Genomic DNA, 27837 nt, shown 5'->3' with positions numbered 1-27837 from the left:
GGATGAAACTTAAATTCCCTATTACAAACACCTTCAGCTCCCGTTTTGCCAGACTCCAGAGAATTACCCACCCTCCGTACAATCCAGCTAACTTCTAGTAAGGCTCTCCTGGCCTAGCTGGCTTGACAGCATCTCCATCTATAAGGCAAAGAGATGTCCGTTCGTTGTGCGGCCACGGCGTGCTGTGCACACCTCCAGGACTCTGCTTTACCGCACTCAAAAGACGAATTCAATGGATTTAAGCCTCTTAAGGGCTGTCTGTTTTGTTTGGTATACTTTGTGCTTATCATATACACACTCAATATCTGAATAAATTGCTAAACCTAACTTTTCCTAGTGATTATAAAATTAAAGATGTCCTTTAAAAAAAATGTATGGGTCCAAATGTAATACTCTTGTAACACTGTTTAAAAAGTATTCTGTGAATCAAAGGCACATAACCAGTTGTTATTGGAATTTTACTTGACACAATATTCACATATTACACGACACATTCCTTCAAGTTGCAAGATCCTAATTTTTTTTTAAGTATAATTGAAAGGTAGAAAATCTAACAGCATATTTTGAACTTAATATGTTGCCACCTCATATGACAGTATCCAACCAGTGCAAATGAAACTGAACTTTGGCCCGGGTGCAGAGGACACATTTTTGCTACGCAGTTGTGACATACCGGCTGCTTGGATGATGTACACAAACTGCCCGCGTTAATGGGTAAGTGCTTACACGCGGGCCATACCAGGGGATTGATTACCTAAGAAACTGTAGGCCAACGAAGTACCTTGGCAACATTCCTGTAGGGCAGATCAAGTTATGTTCTCTATCAGAAAACGAGTAAACACAAGAAACCTTTGGGGAAATGCTCTTCAAAAGTGTTGCAGTTCACAGCACAGGAAATCTGCTCCTCCGTCCACCCCGACCACACAGCTCGCGGCGCTGCCCACGTGCTTCTAAAGACGCACCGGCCAGCTTGCGTCACGTGACACCTCGCAGGCCCCCGCTTCTCATCTGTGACCTCCCCAAAGGTGCCTGATCCTTTTCTTTCTTTTTCTTTTTAGAGAAAGCTGGCCCCGATATCTAATGAGAGAGAGAACAAGAACGCACCTTTTCTAGTTTTCTGGCCTAATCTTTTCCTCCCCCTTTTGAGCAATGTGACTGCCGGCACTTTTTCTTTTTGATCGAGCGTTTCCCTGGGCAGCTCCCGCGCCGGGCCTGGGTCTTTCCGGGCAACAGGCGCTGGCGGTGTGCGTCACCGGCCGCCGCAGTGTCCCCGGGCCGCCGCCGCGCTCGGGAGGGCCTGCGCTCTCGATGTCCTTTCCGCGGTGTGCCCTGCTGTGGGCTCGGCTCCCGGCGGGGCGCCGCGCCGGCCACCGGGCGGCCGTCTGCTCCGCTCTCCGCGCTCACCGCGGGCCCGTCCCTGGGCCTCTGGGCCGCACTCCCGCCGTGGCCTCCGCCTCCTCTTCTGCGTCCGGAGGTTCCAAAGCCCCAAACACGTCCCTGTTTGTGCCGCTGGCGGTGAAACCTCAGGGCCCCAGCGCGGATGGCGACGTGGGGGCCGAGCTAACCCGTCCCCTGGACAAGAGTGAGTGCTGGGCGGCGGGGGGCTGTCTGTCCTGCAAGGTTCCCAGAGTCGCAAAAGGCCACCCTTCAGTCCTTTGTTGCTTCTCCTAGGGGGTCTACCGAATGACCAGCGGTAGGAAGGTCAGGGAGTCTGAGCTTCATGACCAGTGATATGGAAGGTCAGGGGGTCTGATCACCAGTGATAAGGTCCGGGGGGTTTAAACCATATGACCAGCCATATGCCGGGAGAGGAAAGGTCACTGTGGGTGAGGTCCTTGTTTTCCCAGTTTTGCCCATTATTCTGTTCATGGCTGTCTACTTGCCTCCCACATTCCCAGGAATGCAGAGTGTGTGGCTGGGTCAGTAAAATGTTTCTCTCTACAGAATAATGCAGTAATATTTTAACGTGTTCAATGACAGTACAATCTCAGCTTGATTAATATCAAATACTTTAATAAAATATTTAAAATGTTATTGATTCATAGCGGCATGCTACTTCAGCAGGCATCGAATTCGACCTCCCCTACAGTACAGTGATTTCTCTGCCATCACCTTGGAAATACAGTCATTTAAGTCTTGAGTACTTTTCATTGACAAGCAGCTGGCACTTTCATGAGCCAGTCCCTTTTCACTGTTCTGGTTGCTAGGAAGCTCTTGTATAAATTCCACTGAAATCTGCTTCCCTCATTTCCCATTGACTTTAGTTATGCCATCTAGAACAAAATAAGTATAATCTGTTCTTCCTAAAGCCATCTTCTTCAAATTAAAGGTCATCCCTGGATGCTTTATTTTCTTAATCTTATTTATGTACTTACATATATGTTGTTATTGATTTGAGAGAGTGGAAGGGATAGGGATAGAGAGATAGAAACATGGATGAGAGAGAAGCTTCATTGATTGGCTGCCTCCTGCACGCCCCCCATTGGGGACCCAGCTGCAACCCAGGCATGTGCCCTGACCGGGAATGGAACCGTGGTCTCCTGGTTCATGGGTCGACACTCAACCACTGAGCCACATAGGCTGGCCATCCTTGGCTCCTTTAGTTATTTGCATAAAAGCATAATGGTCTGGTCCTTGTAGTATTGGTTGTCTTTTCTAGATACCTTGTAAGCTGCTCACTATTAGATGTTCATAGTGGTTGTAAGTAAACGAAATAGAACATGGTTATGTAAAAGTGGCCTGCTGGAGGCTGGAGGCAATCTCTAACCCTGTAGCACCTTGCTTACGCCTCTGCGGTGGAACAGGAATGTTGCATGGTTTGACTTTATAATTTTTAGGTGCTCCATCTCACTATTAATTCAAAAAGAGCTTGTGACCAAATAAAACCTTTTAAGTTCTTGCAACACTCAGTAGACTGCTGCGTTGAGTGTTAGGACTTCAGGTTTTGTTTTGTTCTTTAGGCATTCTCTATTTAGGAAACAAATATTACACAGATTTTAAATTTTGATATCTTTCTTCCAGATGAAGTAAAGAAGATCTTAGACCAGTTTTACAAGAGGAAAGAAATTCAGAAACTGGGTGCTGATTATGGACTCGATGGTAATGCTAATGACATTCCATTAGAGATAGTTTATTTTTAGATTATAGCTTTGTGAGTATGGTGTAACACCTGTGTGTACTGGACATCCTCTCTAATAAAATGGTAATATGCAAATTAACCATCACTCCGCTACATAAGCCACGCCCACCAGCCAAGCCATGCCCACCAGCCAATCAGGGCGAGTATGCAAATTAACCCCAATCCAAGATGGCTACAGCCACAGAGAGCAAGGTTTCCCAGGTAACATAACAGAGCAAGCCAAGCTTTCCATAGCCGTTGCAGGCCTAAGCCTCCACTCAAGCTACAAAGTTTCAATTATAGAAGGTAAACAAATTCAAACAAATGGCGGCAGAATGGAGCTTGAGAGAGCAGGCCAGGGTTGCCGGCGGCAACAGGGGAAGCAAAGCTTTCCGTACACCCTGGCCGGGCTCACCCGCTTAAGGCAACAAAGTTTCAATTGTAGAAGGTGAATTAACTGCCACAGAAATGGCTGCCGGAGCCCCAGGCTTGGCTCCGCTCCAGGCTACAAAGTTTCAATTGTAGAAGGAAAATAAATCCCAGATACCAGGGCCTCTGCTTGGGTTGCCAGGGGGCTTGGCCGGCCTGCAAACCACCACAGGCCCCTGGCCCAGGCCGCCCCACGCCCCAAGGGAACCCCACCCTGATCCGGGACACCCTTCAGGGCAAACCAGCTGGCCCCCACCCGTGCACCAGGCCTCTATCTTATCTAATAAAAGAGTACTATGCAGATTGACCATCACTGCAACACACCATATAGCTGCCCCCATGTGGTCAAAGATCCTGCCCCCATGTGGACACAAGATGGCCACTACAAGATGGCCAGCAGGGGAGGGCAGTTGGGAGGCACCCGGCCTGCAAGGGAGGGCAGTTGAGAGGGACCAGGCTTGCAAGGGAGGGTGGTTGGAGGTGATCAACCCTGCAGGAGAGGGCAGTTAGGGGTGACCAGGCCGGCAGAGGAAGGCAGTTGGAGGTGATCAACCCTGCAGGAGAGGGCAGTTAGGGGTGACCAGGCTGGCAGAGGAGGGAAGTTGGGGGCAAACAGGCTGGCAGGGGAGCAGTAAGCATCAACCAGGCTGGCAGCGGAGTGGTTAGGGGGTGATCAGGCTGGCAGGCAGAAGCGGTTAGGGGCAATCAGGAAGGCAGGCAGGAGAGCAGTTGGGAGCCAGCAGTCCTGGATTGTGAGATGAATGTCCGACTGCCCATTTAGGCCCGATCCCACCAGGATCGGGCCTAAACGGGCAGTCGGACATCCCTCCAGGAGTCCCAGATTGGAGAGGGTACAGGCTGGGCTGAGGGACAACCCCCTGCCGTGCACGAATTTCGTGCACCGGGCTTCTAGTCCTGTATAATAAAAGGCTAATATGCAAATCGACCAAATGGCAGAACGACCGGTTGCTAATGATGCGCGCTGACCACCAGGGGCCAGATGCTCAATGCAGGAGCTGCCCCCTGGTGGTCAGTGTGCTCCCATAGGGGGAGTACTGCTCAGCTAGCAGCCCTGAGCCAGGCTTACGGCTGGTGAGTGCAGCAGCAGCGGTGGTGGGAGCCTCTCCCACCTCTGGGGCAGAGCTAAGGATGTCCGACTGCTTGCTGGGAGTGGGCCTAAGCCGTGAGTTGGACATCCCCCGAGGGCTCCTGGACTGCAAGAGGGTGCAGGCCGGGCTGAGGGACCCCCCCCACCCCCACCCCCAGTGCACCAATTTTATGCACCGGGCCTCTAATAAGTACATCATTGTGATCAGAGGATATCCCTGATCTCTGCTATCTGAGCAGGAGATTGGCAAGATGTATGCGGTGAGCCAGACATGTAGCAAAGAGCTGTGTTTCAGCTTTCCTTCATGTGCTAGGATTTCAGTTTTGGCCCAGATCTGATCAGAAAAAGGGGGGGGGTCACTTTGATTAATTAGGTGTCATGTGTATATATACTTTTTAAAATGACAAATGAAATGAATTTAAGCCCTGCCTATTTTGATTTTGTATTTCCTGCAGCTCGTCTCTTCCACCAAGCTTTCATAAGCTTTAGAAATTATATCCTGCAGTCTCATTCCTTGGATGTGGACATTCACATTATTTTGAATGATATTTGCTTCAGTGCAGGCAAGTGTTTATAGAGATTTTTAAAAATCCTGTTGAACATACTTTCTATTTCCTTCCTTCATGTTTATTTCTGAAGTCAGGGTTTATTTGTATAGAATAGGCCTTATTAACATTTTCTGTAAATAATTTAGTGCTTGCATAGGAGGCTGTCTGGGTCCTGTTGCTTTTATATTGGGCCCGTGAGCTAGTTATTAAATCCCCCATATGTCTTAGACTGGAGGCAGGTTTGATCTGTTACCATCTGCTCTTCACTATGTGCTAATATAGGCCCCAGTGGGATGAACTCTCATACCAGGTAGAATTAATGCATAGCAGATTCCATCTGTTTCTGCCACTGTTTCTTTACCCCGCATCAGGACAGAGTTCTTGCCATAAAAGAAAAAAGTAAGAACATCATTATTTTGTTCCCATAGGCAGCTTGGTTTTGATTATATATTTTAAATGTGTTTGATTATTAGACCTTTACTCTGTGCCAGGAACTGAGATAGAACCTGGATACAAAGCAGAATGGGACACACAGCCTCACCCTCAGAGCCACCAAGGTGTGGAGACTTCTTGCTGAGAAATCAGTTCACGTTCATGTTTTACAGTGGTCTCTGTAGTTTAACAAGTGTTTGCACCTGCATTTCTTTAACCACAGGCCTTCTTTCTAATGTATATTTCCAGGTTCTTTATTTTTTAACTTAACTTTTACCAATGCTGACCTCTACCTGCTTGCATTGGATAAGTAGAACGTGGTGGTTGGCAGCCAATTTTCTTTTTTCCTAGAAAATCTAAGTGAATTGGGAGGAACATGTAAGACAAAGCAGATCTCAGAAAAGGGTAGAGTTCCTTGCTCCAGGGTTTTTCTTTTGATCCTGGTAATGTCCCTGAAACTTAGCTCACTAAGAAAAAAGTGTAGTTATGGGTAACATGTAGATTGCACCTGTTAATGCAGTGTTTTATTTTCCAGCTCATGTGGATGATTTATTTCCATTTTTCTTGAGACATGCAAAACAGATATTTCCTGTGTTGGAATGTAAGGATGATCTACGTAAAATCAGTGACTTAAGAATACCACCTAATTGGTTAGTTCCTTCATTTGTGGATTTGAAATTTTCAGTTTCTAATCTTGGGAGATTATTATTTTTTTAAATTATATTCTGGATGGTCAAATATGAGGAGTCTAGATTGTGTTGTTTTCCCTAGGAAAAGGCAGTTAATTCTGGAAGGCAATAAACTGGTGCCTCCCCTTATCTACCCAGCTCGGTTTTAAGATTTATTACTGCAAATCGACAGTAGCCCTTACTTTAGGGTGTTGTCCTTATAATTCAGGTGTGGCCTTTCTGGTGTCTCTGCTGAATGTCTGGGGTGGTAATGAGCTCTCTCACAACCACTGTTGTAGAACCCCAATATCTCCTAGTACTTTGCCACCTCATTGAGACTGTCCGCTCACACCCTTAGCAAGCTGTTCTCTGCTAGGTGCTGCCCATGTTCAGCCCCGCCCTGGGCCAAGGACCTACAGGGAACTCCCACACAGGCTTCAAGGCTCCCTCTTTACTGCACCCTTTTTTTCTTCCACACGCTGTTCTTTAACTTTCAGCTGCTTCAGCAACTGAGAATTGGATCTCGGCTGCTCAGCTCAGTGGGACCATCGTACTTTGCTTGGGTTCCACCTCCCTGTTTCCTACTGGGGTGCAGCAGGGCTCATCCAACTGTCCCCTTCTAGGGCCTGCAGTCCTGCCCTACCTGTTGTCCATGTCCCCAAGCAGCTGCTGCATGTGTTTTGTACTTGTTTATGGTGGGAGGGCAAGCCCAGTACCACTCCTCATGGCCAGAAACAGAAGACTCGGTCATCATAGTATATATGTTGAAATTGAGAAGCCTGGGAATATTTGCTCATAAGGTCATGTGCTTAGAGCTGTGGAAGTGATGTGAACATACCTATGGAGCTAATAGTAGTTTAAATTTATTTTAAGTAACTACAGAGGAAAAAGGATTTGTACAGTGGCAAAAGTATCCAATAAATTAATATGCATTTGGATTTTTCTGTCCTCTAGTTAGTAAATGTCATTCTTGGAAAGCAGTCATAATTTTAATGTAGATATGACACGTGTCATTTAATTAATTTTTTAAAAGATGTTACCTTGTGAATGTTAAGAGAATGTTTCATTGGAATTTTTTTCAATTGGGACTTTGCCAAGATGCATTTTGAAATTAATAAGGTTAAGCTGTTTGCCTACTCATCTTTTAGGTACCCAGAAGCCAGAGCCATACAGCGGAAGATAATATTCCATTCAGGCCCCACAAACAGTGGAAAGACTTACCATGCAATCCAAAAATACTTGTCAGCAAAATCTGGAGTGTATTGTGGTCCTTTAAAATTATTGGCACATGAGATCTTCGAAAAGAGTAATGCTGAGGTCAGTATATTACCAAATATTTGCTCCTTGTTAATTTTGTGTGTGGAGGTTGGGTAAGAAGGAAGATGGGAGGGTGGAGTGCATATGTAGTATGCCCTTCATTAACAAAAATTGCCATATTTCATTGCACCTAAGAAGCCATCAGTTGTAAGATGTGCCATTATTTTATGTACAGTTGAGAAATAAGAAGTACTGCCAACTGAACCCTAATATGGCATCAATTGTTAAGATGTATCTTGTAATAATGTGCATATTAGAATGAATGAAATATGTTGTTACAGAATATTTCACATATTCAGAGATATGCTGAGAATAATGCAAATAATCTGAACCCACTACCCAGTTCCTGTCAGATTCTAACATTTTGCCATACTTGTTTTATTTACTTTTTTAAGAAATAAAATATTATTGATATAGTTGAAACTCTGTGAACACCTCCTTTGCCCCCTCAGAATTAACCACTACTCTGTTATGATGTTTAATTTACCCTTTGTTAGAGTAGCCCTCTGATATTATCAACTAGAACTAATGATAAAGACTGAAGCCACCTTTTCAAACCTGAAAAGGACTGAATGCCCTGTGGTCTAAGGCATCGTTTTACTAAATGGGCTAAGATTTGATTCATTGTTTTATTATGACTATAATGTGGGATAAACCAGTTTTGGTAGGTAATTTGTATTCTCTATTTTTTTGTTCTGAGTAATTTATGTAATTTTCATACATAATTATCTCTTGATCCATAAATACTTAAAAAGTATTTCCTCAGAACAAAGACTTTCTTTATATAACCACAGGATATTTATCTAAAGCAGGTCATTTAGTATTGATAGACTTCTATTATTAAATCCATACTCTATATTCAAGTTTTGCCAACTGTCCAATAACAATACTCCCCTTGCACCTGCCCTCACTGCCCCCCACCTCCAGGTTCTGTTCAGGGACTCGCACGTTTTTTATCCTCATATCTCTAGTTTCTATTAATTTGAGGCAATTTCTTGGTCTTCCTTTGTCTTTCATAACCTTTACATTTTGGAAGACGACTACAGGTCAGTTGTGTTGTAAACTGTCACTCCGTTTGGATATGTCTGATGTTGACTCATGATTAGTTTCAGGCCACTGGGGAGACCAGCTGTCCCAGTTTGCCTGGCGTTTCCCAGATTTAGCACCAGAAGTCCTTCACCCTTGGGAACACCGCAGTCCTGGGCGAACCAGGGTGATTGATCACTCTGATACACCTTAGCATTGATATTGGTTCTTCTCAAGGAATTATATTGGGGAGACTGTACACTCTTAAATTTTATTTATAATATTACTTTTTAATATAGAAATAATTCATGTTCATTTTATTTTAATAAACTGAAATAGAACAGAAACATACAAAGTTAAAAAGTGAAACTGCTATAATTTCCCATGCTTTTGTTACCTGAGAATTTAGTTGCCTTGAGGTGTTTGCAAGTTTTACGTAGGTTTTGTAACAAAATGCTGTCACAAACAGTAAGATTTCAACTTTTATTTTTTATTAAAAATATTTTTTAAAGGATTGAGAATATTTTGTTTCAGCTATTAGACAAATAAATTTGATCATAATGGAGAGAATACTTTATCAAACATCCATAATTTCTTTTTGCTATTCTTTTCAAAGTGAAAGTAATTCCAGGTTTCTTTGTCATTCTAGGGTGTGCCATGTGACTTGGTAACAGGTGAAGAGCGCGTGTCAATAGAGACAGATGGGAAACAGGCTACCCATGTTGCTTGTACTGTTGAGATGTGCAGTGTTACAACTCCTTGTATGTACACACTATTTAAAAAAACAGTATTTTTAAAAAATTTTAAATTGATGAACATATGAAATGTTTTTTATTGTGAAAAAATTTAAGTTGAGACAAAGAAGAGAATGAATGCCTAAAACTTTCTGTCATGTTTGCTTATTTATTTATTTATTTTATTTCAGAGAGGAAGGAAAAGGGAGAGAGATAGAAACATCAATGATGAGAGAGAATCATTGATCGGCTGCCTCCTGCACGGCCCCTATTGGGGATGGTGCCTGCAACCTGGGCATGTGCTCTGATTGGAAATTGAACCCGGGACCCTTCAGTCCGCAGGTCGATGCTCCATCCACTGAGCCAAACCGAATAGGGCTGTCATGCTTGCTTTTTTAATATTCTTTCCCTTTTTCTCTTAAAAGAACAAAAATGTTAGTAGCTATGAAGTTATCTTTGTACTAATCCTCAGTTCAATTTTTCCCCTTCTTTTTGTTTTCAGTATTATTTGTATTAGTTTTAGGTGTCTAGCATAGTAGTTAGGCAATCATATACTTTCTTTAAAATATATTTTTATTTATTGTTAGGAAGGGAGAGGGAGAGAAACATCAATGAGAAATGTCATTGATTGGCTGCCTCCTGCACGCCCCCTACTGGGTATCGAGCCCGCAACTTGAACATGCACCCTGTCCAGGAATTGAACAGGTGATCTCTTGGTGCATGGGATGATGCTCAACCACACCGGCTGGGCAGCAGTCATATACTTTATATAGTGTTCTCCCTGATATTTTCAGTACCCAATTGACACCAGTTAATTACACTGTTATTGACTATTTCTATGCTGTACTTTATATCCCCGTGACTGTTTTGTAACTACTCATCTGTAGTTCTCAATCGCTTTACCTTTTTTGACCCAGTCCCCTGATCCCCCTCTCCTCTGCCAGTCATAGTCTGTTCCCTGTATCTATGAGTCTGTGTCTGTTTTGTTTGTTCATTTATATTGTTCTTTAGATTCCACATATATGTGAAATCATATGGTATTTATCTTTCTCTGACTAACTTATTTCACTTAGCATAACACCAATGCTGTCACAAACAGTAAGATTTCATTCTTTTTTATGGGCATTTATTATTCATATTTTGTTCTTTTTTTTTCTTTCTTCTCCTTAAAAAAGACCCTTTAACATTTCTTGTAATAGTTGTTTGGTAGTGTTGAACTCTAGCTTTTTCTTGTCTGGGAAGTCCTTTATCTGCCGTTTGATTCTAAATGATAGCTTTGCTGGGTAGAGCAATCTTGGTTGTAGGTCCTTGCATTTTATCACTTTGAATATTTCTTGCCAGTCTCTTCTGGCCTGGAAAGTTTCTGTTGAGAAATCAGCGGACAATCTGATTCCCTTATAGGTAACTAACTGCTTTTCTCTTGCTGTTTTTAAGTTTCTCTTTGTCTTTAACCTTTTGTATTTTTATTATGATGTGTCCTTCGGGCCTCTAGAATTTTCTGTGTTTTGTTGACTTATATGTTTATTTTCTTCACCAGGTTAGGGAAGTTTTCTTCTCCTGGCACCCCCATGATGTGAATATTAGTACACTTGCAGTTGTCCCAAAAGCTCCTTACACTATCCTCATTTTTTTTGGATTCTTTTTGCTGTTCTGATTTTTTTCAATGTTTTATTGTTTTTTTAAAGTATATTTTTATTGATTTCAATAAAAGGAAGGGAGAGGGAGAGAGATATAGAAACATCAACGATGAGAGAGAATCATTGATTGGCTGCCTCCTGCACGCTCCCTACTGGGGACCAAGCCTGCAACCTAGGCATGTGCCCTTGACAGGAATTGAACCTGGGACCCTTCAGTCAGCAGGCCAACGCTCTTTCCACTGAGCCAAACTGGCTAGGGCTGTTCTGATTTTTTTTTTTCATGCTTCCTTGTATCAAATCACTGATTCTCTGCTTCATCTACTCTACTGTTGATTCACTCTGATTTATTTATTTCAGTTAGTGTAGCCTTCATTTCTGACTGGTTATTTTTTATGGTTTCTATGTTCTTTTTCATGCTATTGAAGTTCTCACTAAGTTCTTTGAGCATACTTGTAACCATTGTTTTGAACTCTATCTGGTAGTTGGCTGGCCTCCATTTCATTTAGTTCTTTTTCTGGAGATTTCCCCTGTTCTTTCATTTGGGATCTGTTTCTTTGCACATTTTGACTGCTTCCCTATGTTTGTTTCTATGTATTAGCTAAAGCTGTTACATCTCCCGGACTTGGTAGAGTGGCCTTGTGTGGTAGGTGTCCTGTAGGGCCGAGGGATGCAGCCTCCCTGTTCACCAGAGCTGGGCACTTCCTGGTGTGCCCTGTGTGGGCTGTGTGCACTGTCATTTTATAGTTTATCTTTGATTGCTGTTGGCATCACTGGGAGGGATTGACCTCCAGGCCAATCGGCTACAGTATCTGCTGTGCCGAAACCAACCCTATGGAGCGGAACTTGCTTCAGTGAGCTTTGGTGCTTGCTGAGTCCACCCCTTGAGTGTGTTGCTGGTGGAGGTGGTAGGGTTGTAATCTGGTGTGGTCTGAAGCTGTCCACTAGGAGCACTGGCTCTGGGGTCTTCCGGGAGGTGTAAGGTCAGCTACTGTCTGTGCCCTACCTGGGGCCACAGGGCACGAGTTACAAAGTGATCTCCAGATGACTGCTATTTGTACTGGGCGTGGTGGTGCCCAAGAGAAGCCAAGCTTCGAACCAAGGCTGGCTGCTACTACTGCTGGGTCTGGGGTCACTTAACAGGAGGTATAGTGTATGCAGACGCCAGATGCTGCTTGTTTAAGAGATTTTAGAAAAGTCCAAAGCATGAGGTGAGAGAGGCCATTTGTAATGAAAAGCCACGGGAAAGGGCTTGGGTGGGCCTGAAAGTTGGTTGGGGTGCAGTCTTAGGAAATCACAAGGGCAGGGCTAACAGGGTTAGCCAGGTTGATGGAGACTCAGATATGACGCCCATCTGCTGGCTCTGTTGGGAAGGGCTCAGAAAAGGAACAGTGGCCTCTGCCAGCACTTCTATTTGGGGGAAATCTGCCCCTCCAGCTCTCATCCCAATGCCAGACAACTCAGTTCCTCCCTGTATGTCCTTGGTGCCTCTCGAGCTGCTGCCCCAGTGCTAGAGCTCAGAGAGAGTGTGTGTCCTAGTAAGTCTGCACTGGCCCTTTAAGAGGAACTACCTGGGACTCCAGCTCAGCCACAATCCCTTGTGGTTTTTACAGCCAGAAGTTATAGGTACTTATCTTCTTGGCATTGGAACCCTGGGTTGGGGGTCCTGTGTGGGGCAGAGACCCCTTATCCTCAGGGGGACCTCCACAGCTGAGATATCACTCCTGATTTTTTATCCACCACAACTGGTTTGGGACCAGCATGTTCTGTGTCTCTGTCCCTCTTACCTTTCTCATAGTGGCTTCTTTATATCCTTAGTCATAGGACTTCTATTCAGCTAGATTTCAGGTGGTTCTGAATGATGGTTGCTTTGTAGTTTAATTGTAATTTTGATGTGGTAGTGGGAGATTCTGAGTACTGCGTTTACTATGCCACCATCTTGACCGAAACCTCCTTTCCCCCTCATTTATTTATTTATTTATTTTTAATTTCTTTATTGATTAAGGTATTACATATGTGTCCTCATCCCTCCAGTAACCCCCCAACCCCCCCTCCCCTTTCCCCTCTTGATCTAACTGCTATCAAGTATTTGGTGTATATCTTTTCTGCTGTCAACACTATAAATTGTATGTTTTAAAACATTTACATGATTATCATATTGTATTATTGTTCCACACTTTTTATTCTATACAAGTTTTTAGATCTAGGCTTGTTTTGCATATATATATAAAATCATATATGTCAAAAATATATATATCAGATTTATTCATTTAAACTGTTACATAGCATTTCATTTTATAACTAAAATTATACATTTCTCCATTAAAGAATATTTAAATGGTTTAAAGTCTTTCACTATTAATAGCACTGCAGTAAACTAGTTAAGTCATTTTGAAAATATTTTATGAAAATCAACTTTTTTTTATGATATAAGCAATTATATCTTCACATTGAAAACTCAAAAATAAATGCAGAGAAGAAAGAAGTACATACTCTCCCAATTCCACCCATTCAGAATAAACAAGGGTTAACCCTGTGGTATATATTTTTCGGATTCTTTTTCTGTGTTTTTATTGTGTATCCATATATTTATGTGTGAATTGTGGGTATGTATATTAAATAAAATAGGGGTTATATATTACATGTTAGAGCAAATTATGTACTATTTAGTAGTTTGCTTTTTTAATTTTAATCCTAACTTTCTGTGTAAATGGGTAGTTTTTTTTTTAATTAGTTCATTATAACAGTTGTATGTTATAAAAATTCAGATAGCACAGATATTTATAAATGAAAATTCCCTTTTTTCTAATCTTGTTTGTTTATGCCCATATGCAATAAGTAAATTTTAATCTGATGGTTTTTCAGTATAAAATTAACTTTCTTTTGTTTCTTAAATGTCTTGCAGGCATATTACATTTTAAAAAATTTTAATGTGCTCTTAACTCCTTGGTATTTTGAGAAGAAAATTAAAATATAATTAATATGACTGAAAAAGAATAGAGTACTATGGTTGGAAGCATTAGAAAATAAAATTCAGCACTAATTTTTGCCGTAGTGATGAGCTGAAATTCCCCAAGTATGAGCATTGTTGGAACTCAGGGGATTACACTTTCCACTCTCCTTTCTGCTCCTCACACCTGTCTGGGTTTGGTGGCTGAGATGCTTCATTTACCGTGGGGCTATCTATTCCTGGTTCCTGGAAGCATAGAGACTTTTTTTCTCTTATTGCTGTGTAGGTGTGTCAGTTCTCATTAGGCAGATTCTCCAGGCTGCCCCTGAGATTGCAGAAATAGGACAAATGAACCTGCTTAATGTGTGAGGCAGTGAGTAGAGTAGTTAACAGTCTGGACTTTGGAGCTAGATGGCCTGGGTTTGAATTTCATGTTTTTTTGATCTTACACTTACCTGTACATACTGTACCTTGGGCCATGACTTAACTTCTCTGGGTCTCAGTTTATTCTTCTGTAAAATGAAGAAGATGATGACTTTCCTTTTATATTCGTTGTGAGGATTAAGTGAGTTATAATTGTAAAGCTCTGAGAACAAGACTGCCAGAAAAGAAGCACTGAGTGGTCAGTGGTGGTGATGACTGTGGTGGTGATGAAAGCTTGAATTTCGGTGTTGTGTAATTTGTTTGCAAAACTATTTAAGTACTTATGTTGCTCATGATAACTTTTTATTTTAAGATGAAGTGGCTGTGATTGACGAAATTCAAATGATTAAAGACCCAGCCAGAGGATGGGCCTGGACCAGAGCACTTCTAGGTTGGTGGTCGTAACGCTCTAAAACCTGTGCTTTGTGACACCTGCACTGAGGTGCGTTATCTGCTGGACGTTGCCCAGGAGAGCCAGCTAGATTCTTCCTTTTTGACACAAATCAAACAAAAAAGTCAGCTAAGGGTTGAGTTTTCTTTTCTAAATATTATTTAAATAATGGGAAGCCTCTTTTTCCTATTATGAAATTAGCATAACCACTTAATTAAAGTTAAAATATTCAAATCTCACCATATGTACAACCATTATTAAGATTTTGGTGTTTCATGCCAGTTTTGTGACTATATATAATTTTGTATCTTGCTTTTTTCAGTTCTGTTGTTTCCGACATTTTTTTGGTACCACATACTAATATTGCATATTCCCCCTTGAACTGTACTATAATTTTTTTCACAGTTGAACATCTTCCCCTGTTATTAATAATGCTGCAATATTAATAGTGCTTGCTGAGTCCACCCCTTGACTTGCCTCCATTTCATTTAGTTCTTTTTCTGGAGATTTCTCCTGATGGCCTATGATAAAATCCTTATGGCCATAGCTTTTTATTCATTTATTTTATTATTTCTTTAGGATAGGCTCCTGGAAGTGGAGTTTTTGAGGTCCACGGACATGAATGAGTATTTTTAATGCTTATATTGGAGTGAATTAAAATTTAAAAATAAATTTATTGATGGGTGGCAGGGAGAGAGAAAGAGAAACTTTAATTTGTTGTTCCACTTATTTATGTACTCATTGGTTGGTTCTTTGTAGGTGCCCTGACCAGAGATTGAACCTACAACATTGGTGTATTGGAACGATGCTCTAACTAAACTGAGCTATCTGGCCAGAGCTGGAGTGAATTTTTGATCAGCATATTGTAGGATAAGAGTTCTCAGACTTAAAAACAAACAGCTGAACTCTTTTCCAGATAGAGTATTCATTGAAACAATGTAAAATGGATGAAAGCGGATCTGCTAAGGGGTAAGGAGATTGGAGTTCCTTCTACCCTCCAGCCCCCAGCCTCTCAGGAAACCTCTGTGATTCCATGGAGGCTAATTTGAAAAACAAGTATGAAACTAATGTTCACTACTAATCATAAAATGTCAGGTACTAGTCCTGGCTGACATCACCCTCTAGACTCAACACCTTGGCCAAAGCAGTTTAAAAGCCCTGATGTTTATAAAAAAGTAGTTAATCTTTGCCCAGTATATTGTTTTGAGGTTTGAATCAAAGAGATAATATTTATGAAAACATTTGGTAACATTGTAAAGCAATAGAAACAAACTTAAATATTTTTGCTAGCCCTGGCCCAGTGGCTCAGTTGGTTGGAGTGTCATCCCATACACCAAAAGGTTATGAGTTCTATTCCTAGTCAGGGCCCATATCTAGGTTGGGGGTTCCATCCCCAGTCAGTGAATGTAGGGAGGCAACAGATCGATTTTTCTCTACATCAATGTTTCTCTCTCTAAAAAATCAATTAAAAAATGTTCTCGGGTGAGGCTTAAAAAAATATATATTTTTTGCTATGTAAAGTGTTGCATATTTACTTTTATTTAAAAAAAATTTTTTTAATTGTGATTTTGCATTTACCAGGACTCTGTGCTGAAGAGGTTCATTTATGTGGAGAAGCTGCTGCTATTGACCTGGTTACTGAGCTTTTGTACACGACTGGGGAGGAAGTGGAGGTACTAGATTATATGCTTTGTTCTCAAGATGGCATAGCACATAGCCCAGAGTACCCAGGCAGTGGCTTCATAGGCCGCAGGTAGTGGTAAATCAGAACTTAACTAAAAAGAAAGCTTTATTTCCTCCTAGTTGACTAGATAATACACAATTGATTTAACCTCATAATGGTAGTTCTGGCGGAGTGGCCATCTTACCCTGTCTTCTAAAAGTACAGGAGAATCTTCATATTCGCTTGACAAAACCTTTTGGAGTTTCAGCAGATCTCTTTAGAATTAATTAACCTTTTGCACTCGGATGTCGAATGTGACTCGACACGGTTAGCATTAGAATAAAGGAATTGAGAAAAAAGCAAGCGAGTGCAAAGGGTTAAGTCAGGAATATTGGAAGTTTGAGGTTCAGCAAAAGTTAGTGCTCTTTATTTTTCTTTATTTTTATTGATTTTAGAGAGAGGAATGGGAGGGGGGAGAGAGAAAGAAACATCCATGTGAGAGTGAAATAGCTAGCCGTTGCCTCCGCCTGACCAGGGGTCGAACCTGCAACCTGGGTATATGCCCTGACTGGGAATCAAACCTGCCACTTTTCGGTATACGGGGACATTGCTCCAACCAACTGAGCCACACTGGCCAGGGCAAAAGTTTGTGGTTTTTAAAGTCTCAGATGTCAGGTAATTGGGGCCTTTGATATACATCTAATTGCTAGAAATAGTTTGTATCCCTTTTCAAATTCCTAGCGTAAGAAGTAATTGGCTTTCTTTTAATCCTACTTTTTGTTTTCTTTACCAGAGTTCTATAATAAGATGAAGAAATATTTAAAAATTGGTCCATTACTTTAATTTTATGTTCAGCTTTCAGGGAGAGAAATATAGTAGAAGAAATTCTGGGTTCTAGTCTTGATTTTGCTGTTACTAGTTTTGTATTCTTAGGCAAATTGTAGAAGGCTAGAACTGGAAAAATCCTCTTCAGACCTGATCTTTTATAGGGCTCTCTTTTACTTTTTCATAAAAGAAAATAACAGTTAGTAACCCTTCTGAACTTACAAGTTGCCATGAAAATCAAATGTAGTCCTAGCCAGTTTTGCTGAGTGGTTAGAGTGTCCTTTCTTGGACTGAAGAGTAGTGGGTTCAATTCCTGTCAAGGGCACACACCTTGATTGCAGGCTCGATCAAAGCATGTGCGGGAGGCAACCAATTGATGTATCTCTCTCACATCGATGTTTCTCTAAAATCAATGGGGGGGGGGGGGAAGAAAATCAAATGTATATGAAAGTGCTTTGAAAATTTATGAAACACTGTTTAGCATTTAGTTAATTTAGAAATAGCAATAAATATTAAAATAAATGCTTTTCTGTATTTCCCTTTGAAAAACAACAGACCTTGTTTTTGGTTTTTAGCAAGTTTTTCACTTAATTGTTAGTCACATGAAATTGAGTTTGGTATGTTATTTTACAATATCATGTCTTTATTAAAGGTTCGAAACTATACGAGGCTTACACCCATTTCTGTGCTGGATCATGCATTAGAATCTTTAGACAACCTTCGGCCTGGGGACTGCATTGTCTGTTTTAGCAAGAATGATATTTATTCTGTGAGTCGACAGATTGAAATTCGGGGATTGGAATCAGCTGTTATATATGGCAGTCTCCCACCTGGTAATTATTGGCTTTCATCGTGACAGAATATTAAATCTTATTTTTGCCATTTATGTTGAATGTGTATAGAAAACGCAGTAAAACATATTGAATTAAGATGCTTGATATATTAGTAATTTGTTATAGGTCATATAAAATAAATGTTTCTCTAGTTTATCTTGGTGGGGATAGAAATATTTTAATTATTTCTAGCTCTTATTATTTGCTGTTATTTTAAATTTTGAATTAAAGAGTTTCTTACAGAAATGTCATTACCCATGAACTTGAGTAATATTCCTCAAATTGTAGTCCTGAAATCTGTTACTACATATCTTCAGAAGTGAGAAGGCTAGTGTGGTGTGGGGTTGTGTTGCTCTATGTGGGAATATTTAAAAGAGTGGAAATAAAGGATAAGTAACTCTTTGAGGATAGAAAGAAATAACTTTGAAACAATAATTTTATCCATAAAAATAGAAAGTAGGGGGTGAGGGTTTCCAAGATACACTTAGTGTGATACAGTAAAAGATTGAGAACACTGATTTAACATAAACTTCTTATTTTAGGGACCAAACTTGCTCAAGCAAAAAAGTTTAATGATCCTGATGATCCGTGCAAAATCCTGGTAGCTACAGATGCAATTGGCATGGGACTTAATTTGTAAGTGATTTGTTTTTAGCAATCATGGATATTCAGTGGGTTAGATGGCAATTAAAAATTTTCTATTTGGCATTATAATGACCACTTAGGAGAATGGGTATTATCGTAGAGATCTGAGATTTGCCTTGCTTACACCTGGTAAGGGAGTAAAAAGAAAGTATCACATCGCTCAGACTTTGAGTGCTGCCCTCTATCACTGCTATCCTGTTATATTACCTTATTTTACTTTTAGTTTCTCAGCCAACAAGTTGTGTGAGTGCCTACTATGCTTGTAGGGCTAGCTGTTATTTGTAGGGGTAACAGTATTAAGCCTAAATATTCCTCTGGGGAATGAATTTAAAAAACTATTCAAACTGTTAATAGCCAACTTTTAAAAGCAGCTTGAGCCCTGGCTGGTTTGACTCAGTGGATAGAGCGTCAACCTGCAGACTGAAGGTTCTCGGGTTCGATTCCGGTCAAGGGCACGTGCCCGGGTTGCGGGCTCCATCCCCAGTAGGCATGCAGGAGGCAGCCAATCAATGATTCTCTCTCATCATTGATGTTTCTTTCTCTCTCTCCCTCTGCCTTCCTCTCTGAAGTATAAAAATATATTTAAAAAAAAAAAAAAAGCCGCTTGAGAACATGTGGTTTATTTGTAAAAAAATGTTATCTTCTATAGCCTTATTGAGGTATAATTTATATACTATACAGGTCACCAACTGTAAAAGTACAAGTTGATAAATATTAGTAAATTTACACAGTTGTTGAAAAATACTATTTAAAGGGAAGAAAGAATTACCAACAAACCTTTTTCTTATTTTGAAAACAACAGGCAAGATTGCAAGTAGGCCTAAACTAGAATTGAGTGAGCATTTCTGCAGTGACCCAAGTGATGGAGAGTTTTTCGTCTGTGAGATCGCTTTTATTTCTATTTCAGGAACATAAGAAGAATTATTTTTTATTCCCTTATAAAGCCCAGTATCAATGAAAAGGGAGAGAAGGAAATAGAACCAATCACCACTTCTCAAGCCTTGCAGATTGCTGGCAGAGCTGGTAGGTTCAGTTCGAAATACAAAGAAGGAGAGGTTACAACAATGAATCGAGAAGACCTCCGTTTATTAAAGGAAATTTTGAATAAGCCTGTCGAACCTATAAAGGTGAGGTTAATTCCCTTTGGAGGACAGTCATGCCTTCCTTCACCCTCCCTCCAGACTCTTGCCTCAGACACGCGGTTACAAATAAACAAAAGAGAAATTTTGTACCATTAAAATTACGTCAAGAAAGCCCTACTTACCCTACCTGGTTTGGCTCAGTGGATGGAGCATCGGCCTGTGGACTGAAGGGTCCTGGGTTTGATTCCGGTCAAGGGCACATGCCTGGGTTGCAGGCTTGATCCCCAGTGGGGGGTGTGCAAAAGGCAGCCGGTCAATGATTCTCTCTCATCGATGTTCCTATCTCTCTCTCCCTCTCCCTTCTTCTCTGAAATAAATAGAAATATATTTAAGAAAGAAAGCCCTACTTTATTGCTTTGGAGAGGAATAGGGACTCCTGGTTGAGAATGGTGTGCGGGTGAAAGATCCAGATTGAAAAGTTTAGTGAACCTAATTTTCCTTTCGTTCTTCCTATAACCTAGCAGCAGGTGGGGTAGTGGCACAGTTGCTTCAGGTGGGCACTCAGCTATGTAAGCAGACTGAAAACTTGCCAGGAGCTTGAATGTAGAAGAAACCCTTGAGTGTGGGGCAAAAACAGCACTAAGCAACATAATTTGAGCTCATAAGGACAAATGTAGTTAATGAGACAGAAGTGTACATATTTTAAATTTAACTGTTACAATTTTTTAAAAATATGTTTTTATTGATTTCAGAGAGGAAGGGAGAGGGGGAGAGAGAGAAACATCAATGATGAGAGAGAAACATCGATTGGATGCCGCCCTCTTGCCCCTTACTGGGGATGGAGCCCGAAACCCTGGCATGTGCCCTAATCAGTAATCAACTGACCTCCTGGTTGATGCTCAACCAACTGAGCCACACCAGCTGGGCCTAACTGTTACAATTTAAAGTTGTCTGGAAATCTTTTAAATGTGGCTCTTTTCATTTTTCAGTGGCCCTGGGTAAAGGGAAATGTAAGTGAGATAATGCAAGGAAAAGTTCCTAGAGGAAAGCTGAGGTTGAAATAATTTCTGTAGCTTTTGTTGAGAGTGCAGTTGATAATGACACACCATTTCCCTCCTGTGCACAGCACCTCATTTCTTGTGCTCATTCTCTTCCACCGACCGTGATTCACATCACTCTTATCCTCTTTCCCATTCCCTTTTCCCCCCTAGCTTATATTTACCCGTAGGCATCTCGTAACACTGCAATATACAGGTAAAGAGATACCTGACCTCCAGTTTTTCATGTATTTATGTATGCCAGACACTGTATAATTAAAATGTGAATAAAAGATTGACTACTCAGTGGGTATAATTGGTTAGTTTTATTAAATCATCTCATTAGCTTTCCTAATTGGTAATAAATGGGAAAATGATGCTTTTCTCTATTTTACTCAAGACTTTATTTTGAATTAACTTAGGAAAACTTCTCCTTTAAAAAACACAACTTATGATTGTTTTTTTCTTTTACTAAAGGCAGCTGGTCTTCATCCAACTGCTGAACAGATTGAAATGTTTGCCTACCATCTCCCTGATACAACACTTTCTAATCTCATTGTAAGTAGGAAACCACTTTAAATCTCTTTTCTAAAAGTGTTGATATGTTGTCTATTGTAAACAATGCTGCAATGAATGTGTTTGCACATGGATGTACATGTCTTTTTTGATTTAGTATTTTGGGTTTCTTAAGTCTATTTTGTCTGGTATATGTATTGCTTCCCCAGCTTTTTGTTTGTTTCCATTTTTGTGAAATGTCTTTTCCCATCACTTTGCTTTGAGTATGTGTGTCTTTCTATCTGAAGTGAGCCTCTTGTAGGCAGCATATGTGAGGGTCTTTTGTTATCCATTCAGCTACCATGCATCTTTTGATTGGAACATTTAATCCATTTGTATTTATATTTTTGATATTTTCTTTTTTTCCTTCTTTCTCTTCTCCCTCTTCTTTCTTTTTCTTTCTTCTTCTTCTTGACTCTTTAACATTTCTTTTAATATTGGTCTGGTGATGATGAACTCCTTTAGCTTTTTCTTGTCTAGGAAGCTCTTTGTCCTTTGATTCTAAGTGTCCATTGATAGATGAGTGGATAAAGAAGTGGTGCATGTGCACAATGAAATAAGACTCAGCCATAAAAAGGAGTGAAATCTTGCCATCTGCAACAACATGGGTATTTTGCTGAGTGAAATAAGTCAGAAAGACAAATGCCATATGACTTCACTTATATTTGGAAATCTAAAAATAAATAAACAAGTAGAACAGAAACAGACTCATAGATACAGAGAATATTTTTACGGTTGCCAGATGGGAGTGAGGTGGGGGGAATTGGTGAAAAAGATGAAGGGATTAAGAAGTATAAATTGGTAATTATGGTCATGGGGCTATATAGTACAGCATGGGGAATTTAATCAATATTTTAATAGCTATGTATGGTGTCAGATGGGTACTAGATTTATCAGGTGATCATTTAATAAGTTATTAAATGTCTAATCACGGTTGTACATCTGAAACTAATAAAATATTGTACATCAACTATAATTGAAAAATAAAAAATTGGAGCATTTGAAACCTTGCTTCCCTGTAACTGTCATCAGTTTTGGCTCAAATAAACTCATAAAAATTCTCAAGAAGAAAATTTAAAATAAAAAATAAAAATGTTGATATGTCAGATAATTACTAGTTAACTTCATGGACATGAATGGATAGGCTGTTTTTGTGAAGTTGCTATTTATGAAGTTTATGTTAAAAGTGAAAACTTTCAAAATCGTTTGGGACTTTTGTCTGAGTATTTTAGGTTGGGAAGGTTATGGAGGAATTATTAGCTTGAGGAGGCAATGAATAAAGCAGGCCTTTCTAGAAGTCTGTTATGGGTTAAAGAGGTTGTCAGTTAGGCAGTCCAGTAATTTAATATGTCTTTTTCCCCCCAGGATATTTTTGTAGACTTTTCACAAGTTGATGGGCAGTATTTTGTCTGCAATCTGGATGATTTTAAGTTTTCTGCAGAGCTGATCCAGCATATTCCATTAAGCCTGCGAGTGAGGTATGTGTTCTGCACAGCCCCTATCAACAAGAAGCAGCCTTTCGTCTGCTCTTCACTGCTACAGGTAAGCCTGCATCTTTAGGGTACTTTGAGTTGTTTTCGGTTGAGGTATTTTCCCCAAACAGTACTTTGTTACTCAAAACAATTGGAGACTATCCTATCTAATAATAGAGTAAAATGTAAATTACCATCACTCCGCTACGCCCACGATTGGGTGGTGGGAGGCTGGGGGGCGGGACTCGGGGTGGCCTATCCGGCCATTGAGAGGCACGGATCCGCTGCCACTGAGGGGGGTGGGACTCCCGCCCCCTGCGACTCTCAACGGCCAGATCAAGGCCAGATCCACGGCCGCTGAGGGGGCCTGCGCGGACACCCAGCTGCGCCTCTCAACGGCAGGGTAGCCAGGTGTCCGCGGCAGCCCCCCTCAGTGGCCACGGACCATCAAAAGCGTGGGAGCTAGGTGCCTGTCCGCTCAGGCACCCAGCTCCCCGCGATCAAAAGCAAAAGTGTGGCAGCTGGATGCCTTTCCGCTCAAGCACCAGGCCTTTCAGAAGCCTCCGCCACGCCAGCGATCGAAAGTGAAAGCGTGGCAGCTGGATGCCTGTCCACTCAGACACCAGCAGACAGGCACCCAGCTCCCCATGATCAAAAGCAAAAGCGTGGCAGCTGGATGCCTTTCTGCTCAGATACCAGGCCTTTCAGAAGCCTCCGCTGCGCTGGAGGCTTCTGAAAGGCCTGGTGCACTAGCGGACAGGCACCCAGCTCCCCGTGATCAAAAGCAATAGCGTGTAGGGGACCCTACACGTGCATGATTCAATCATGCACTGGGCCTCTAGTCCTTTAATATGAGATAACTAGGGGCCCGTTGCAGGAAGATTCCTGCAAGACTTTCTTCGGGCTTCCCTCCCGCCACTGCCACCTCTTCTGCCCCCCCACCTCTCCCGCTGCAGCGGGCGGGGTGGGGTGGGGCAGGCGGGGCGCACAGAGCGCCCTGCCCTGCCGCGCCCGATCCCGCGGCCACCGCCGCCGCCCCCTCCACGGCCGCACATGCCGCTGCCGCACTGTGCTCCCGGACCCATATGCCCGACCCGCCGCGCCCGCCGCCGCTGCCTCCGCGACCGCGCACACCGCTGCTGCCGCTGCATGCCCCACCCCACCCTGCCCGCGCCACCCACCGCTGCGGCCACACGTGCTTTTCCTCCAGCAGCCGCCTTGCTTTCCACTTTCCCTTCTATGCTGTCTTCAGTCTTCACTCCTCCGTCCCTCAGCATATGCAAGTTAACCGCCATCTTTGTTGGGTTAATTTGCATACTCGCTCTGATTGGCTGTGGGCGTAGCGAAGGTATGGTCAATTAGCATTTTTCTCTTTTATTAGTGTAGATATGTAAAAACTTAAATATAAAGTGACTCTCTTTTTCTTACAAATAATTTTTTGAGGAAAGGAGAGCCCTTGCTTTGTATTTGGGCTTACATGGTAGCCTTTGTGAAGAAGCTAAAACAAAAATAATTAAATACAGTTTTTTTCAAGGGAAGGGGGTCTTTGCCTGATGATACACTTTTTCCTTATTGGTGTTGGGTAATATTTTTGGAAGGGGGGCCAGGGGTTTAGTAGTGGCAATAGTATTCGGTTTTCTTAACCATAAGACACTAAGCCAGGCAATGTTGTCTTGTATGAGTTTGGTGCCAGGGTTCTGGTTCCTTTTCTTTTCACTCATTTGAGTAGGGATACAATTCTGAGGAGCACAGAATTCACCAAAACAGAGGGCCGCTGTGTCCTCTCACCTCTCTGGGCCCTTGCTCTCCCTGGTGCTCTCCCTTGCAGCACACTAAACCCAGAGGTCTCCTCTTTGAATCTTTTTCTGACTCATAGTTGTAGTTCCGCTGCCATTTCGTTATAGACCTTAGCATTCTGCATATTAGCTCTGTTTTTATCAACTCTATTTCTAAATTCAAAATTATTTTTAAATTACGTAAATAATACATAAATACTTTCTCTTTGCACAAAATTAAAATATTACAAATAGGATAAATTGGGCTACTTCCTCCAATCTTAGTTCTGTGGCATAACTATTATCAGTCTGTATGTAATCTTGCAGACCTTTCCGGTTGCATTTGCCTACATAGGTATACATGTAAGAATTCTAGTTTTGTTGTGGGGGTATGTTTTCCCATAAATGCTATAATGAATGATTCTGCAACTTGCTGTTTTCTTTTTCTTTTATTATGTCTTAGAAGTCTTCCCTGTCCAGGTATTTACCTAGGACAGTGGTTGGCAAAGTGCGCTCACGAGCCGCGGTTTGCCGCTCTGTTGACTAATGAGTTTGCCGACCACTGACCTAGACTCGATTCCAATAATTACAGGCTGTTGTTGTTCCTTGTGATTAAGCCCCTATCCCAGTGGTCAGCAAACTCATTAGTCAACAGAGCGGCAAACCATGGCTCGCGAGCCGCATGTGGCTCGTGAGCCGCAGTTTGCCAACCACTGACCTAGGAAATAGTTTCTTAGAGCTGGCATTTGTTAGAGAGTTAGCTAGTGTAAGGTTGATGTTTATGGAACAAAGTCTTAAATGCTGCAGACTGACGTGGATGGAGTTTGAGCCCATGTCTTGACCCCATTTACACCATTCTTCAAGTTATTCTAATGAAGCAGAAGTATTTTACTAAGGAGAAAGGACAGTTTAACAGTTGCTCATGTGTTCTGTTTAATGATGAGAATGTGAAATCTAGAGATTTTTCCTTGATCTCCATTATTACTGAACTTCAAAAGAGCCATTGATGGCCTCTGAGGACTGATTTTGTAAAAAGAAGGATGTCATTCCCCCACCTTTTAAAAAGTTACCTTTATAAAATACTGAATGTTCTTTAAAATACAGAAAAGTATAAAGAAGAAAGCATCCTGCCTCTTGAAACACAGTCACAGCTAACATTTTGTTGTGCTTCCTTTTTTTCTAATCACAGGCTTAAGTGAATTCTTTTTCCTTTTCTTCTGCTTCTCTCAGTTTGCCAGGCAGCATAGCAGGAACGAGCCCTTGACCTTTGCATGGTTACGCCGATATATTAAATGGCCATTACATCCACCTAATAATATTAAAGACCTCATGGATCTTGAAGCTGTTCATGATGTCTTGGATCTTTACCTGTGGCTAAGGTATCAAATATTTCCTTTATGTGCTCTCATTTTTTTAAGTAATAGGGCAAATCAAAGGTTTTATAAATGGCCTTTTGCTCTTTCAAATTAGGCACATATTTGCAGGGTGCTCTATATTATGTTTATTGTCCATAAAGGCAGTTGAGCCTGGTTAATTCCAATTCCAAAAATGACTTAACGCATTCTTAGTATTCTAGTTAAGGTAAGTAGGTGAGAAGGTCCGCTAGATCCTTGCTACTCAATGGGTGGAAGCTTATTAGAAATAGAGAATATCAGACTTAATCAAATTCTGCATTTTAACTAGATTCCCCAGGTGATTCATTTATATGTTAACATTTGAGAAGTACAATTAAAATCCTTAATTAATGGTCCTGCGACTTTAAGCAAAAGGATGTATAACAAAACCAGTTTTACCAGAGGCTAATCGATATAAACCAGAGTTAAGTTCCTATGGCATCTCATCAGTGTTCTGATGAGACAGTGTTATACAAAGCGATGTTATTGGAGGGCCTGCTGTACCGCTCTAGCTCAGTAACTCAAAGTGGGGGCATGTCCCACGTGGGGGCATATTGGAATCACTTCAGGGGGAGTGGTGACCCATCCTCATAATGATGTACTCCTCAGGTGTGTTGGGGCAGAAGTAAAAGTTGAGCAAAGACACAACAAATTTTGCATAAACAATATTTGGAATTAATCAGTGTCAAGATCTAGCTTCGTCGTTGAGATTATTATAGTAGTTCAGCGACTGTGATAAGAGCTGTTGCTATAATGTAATGTCTTTTTCCCAGCTATCGGTTTATAGATATGTTTCCAGATGCCAACCTTGTTCGAGACCTGCAGAAAGAGCTAGATGGCATTATCCAAGAGGGTGTACACAACATCACCAAACTGATTAAAATTTCAGAGGCACAAAGGCTGTTGAATTTGGAGAACATGTCAGCAGACAGCCGGTCTCGTTTGCCAGGAACATTGAAGAGCCAAGGAAGAAGGATGCGCGGTACCAAAACTTTAGGGTATAAAGCTGTTGAGCCACCCAGCCCCAGTGCGGAAGAGAAATCCCTGGCTTCCAGGTTGGTGCAGCAAGGACTCCTCACTGCAGACATGCTGAAACAGCTGCAGAAGGAGTGGCTGACACAGCGGACTGAGCATGGCAAAGACAAGACAGAGCCTGGGACTACCTCCAAAGGGTCAAGAAGAAAGAAGAAGGAACCTGATTCAGATTAGTTTTATTTTATTTTTATTTTGCCAATAAATATCTATTTTAAAATTCTTTTTTTCTCATCTGCATTTACTGTCTTATAGTATTCTGGCTATCTTACTGGTTTTTGTTTTTTTCTTTGCCCAGAAAAATTAACTCTTAAAGATAAGTAAACTGGGTTTGTTTTTACATTTTAAAAATATGGAATGTCTTAAAGACTTTATTTAAAATTTTATAGAACTTTGTAGTATAGCACTGAGACAATGCACTATAAAGAACTCTGCATGGCAATAAAACCCGTTCGGTGAATTGTTGGACCAGTTTTCTACACCATTGCTGAGGATGTCATGGATGCAATTGCTGTCTGTTGTACCCCTGTATCGGAGCTCTTCTAGGTGCTGGAAACATACAGTAAGCAAGATGTATTACATGGAGATTTTGATATGGAGACAAATAGGAATAAGTTAAGTAAATGTCAGCTCTGTGAGGGTAGAGATTGTTGTGTGTCTAGTTCACTGCTATGTTTTCAGTGCCTAGAATATAGTAGAAGCACAATCAGTCTTTGTTCAATGAATGGATGTACTTTTGGAAATAA

The 27837-nt window shown here is 41.3% G+C and overlaps 1 protein-coding gene across 1 annotated transcript; it reads left to right on the top strand.

Annotated features, from left to right (window-relative positions):
* The first annotated feature begins 1240 nt into the window (after positions 1-1240).
* On the top strand, positions 1241-27314 carry SUPV3L1 (Suv3 like RNA helicase). Its single transcript, XM_079793452.1, has 15 exons — positions 1241-1582; positions 3022-3099; positions 5111-5218; positions 6171-6285; positions 7452-7620; positions 9296-9407; positions 14701-14778; positions 16360-16451; positions 17919-18099; positions 18642-18735; positions 19652-19871; positions 21341-21421; positions 22784-22960; positions 25896-26044; positions 26833-27314. The coding sequence occupies exons 1-15, from the start codon at positions 1309-1311 to the stop codon at positions 27266-27268; spliced, it is 2364 nt and encodes a 787-aa protein (XP_079649578.1). The 5' UTR covers positions 1241-1308; the 3' UTR covers positions 27269-27314.
* The last annotated feature ends 523 nt before the right edge of the window (positions 27315-27837 follow it).

This window comes from Cnephaeus nilssonii (genome assembly GCF_951640355.1).
Source record: "Cnephaeus nilssonii genome assembly, chromosome: 16".
NCBI classification, from domain to species: Eukaryota; Metazoa; Chordata; class Mammalia; order Chiroptera; family Vespertilionidae; genus Cnephaeus; species Cnephaeus nilssonii.
Note: the sequence above shows the minus strand (reverse complement) of the source record. Positions and strands in the feature narration are given on the sequence as shown.

Bases quoted from the DNA above. Each gene is read 5' to 3' on its own strand.
- SUPV3L1 (XM_079793452.1), top strand. From the start codon at position 1,309: ATGTCCTTTCCGCGGTGTGCCCTGCTGTGGGCTCGGCTCCCGGCGGGG. The intron at 7,621-9,295 runs GTCAGTATATTA...TTGTCATTCTAG, and splicing joins TCGAAAAGAGTAATGCTGAG to GGTGTGCCATGTGACTTGGT. The intron at 22,961-25,895 runs GTAAGCCTGCAT...TGCTTCTCTCAG, and splicing joins TCTGCTCTTCACTGCTACAG to TTTGCCAGGCAGCATAGCAG.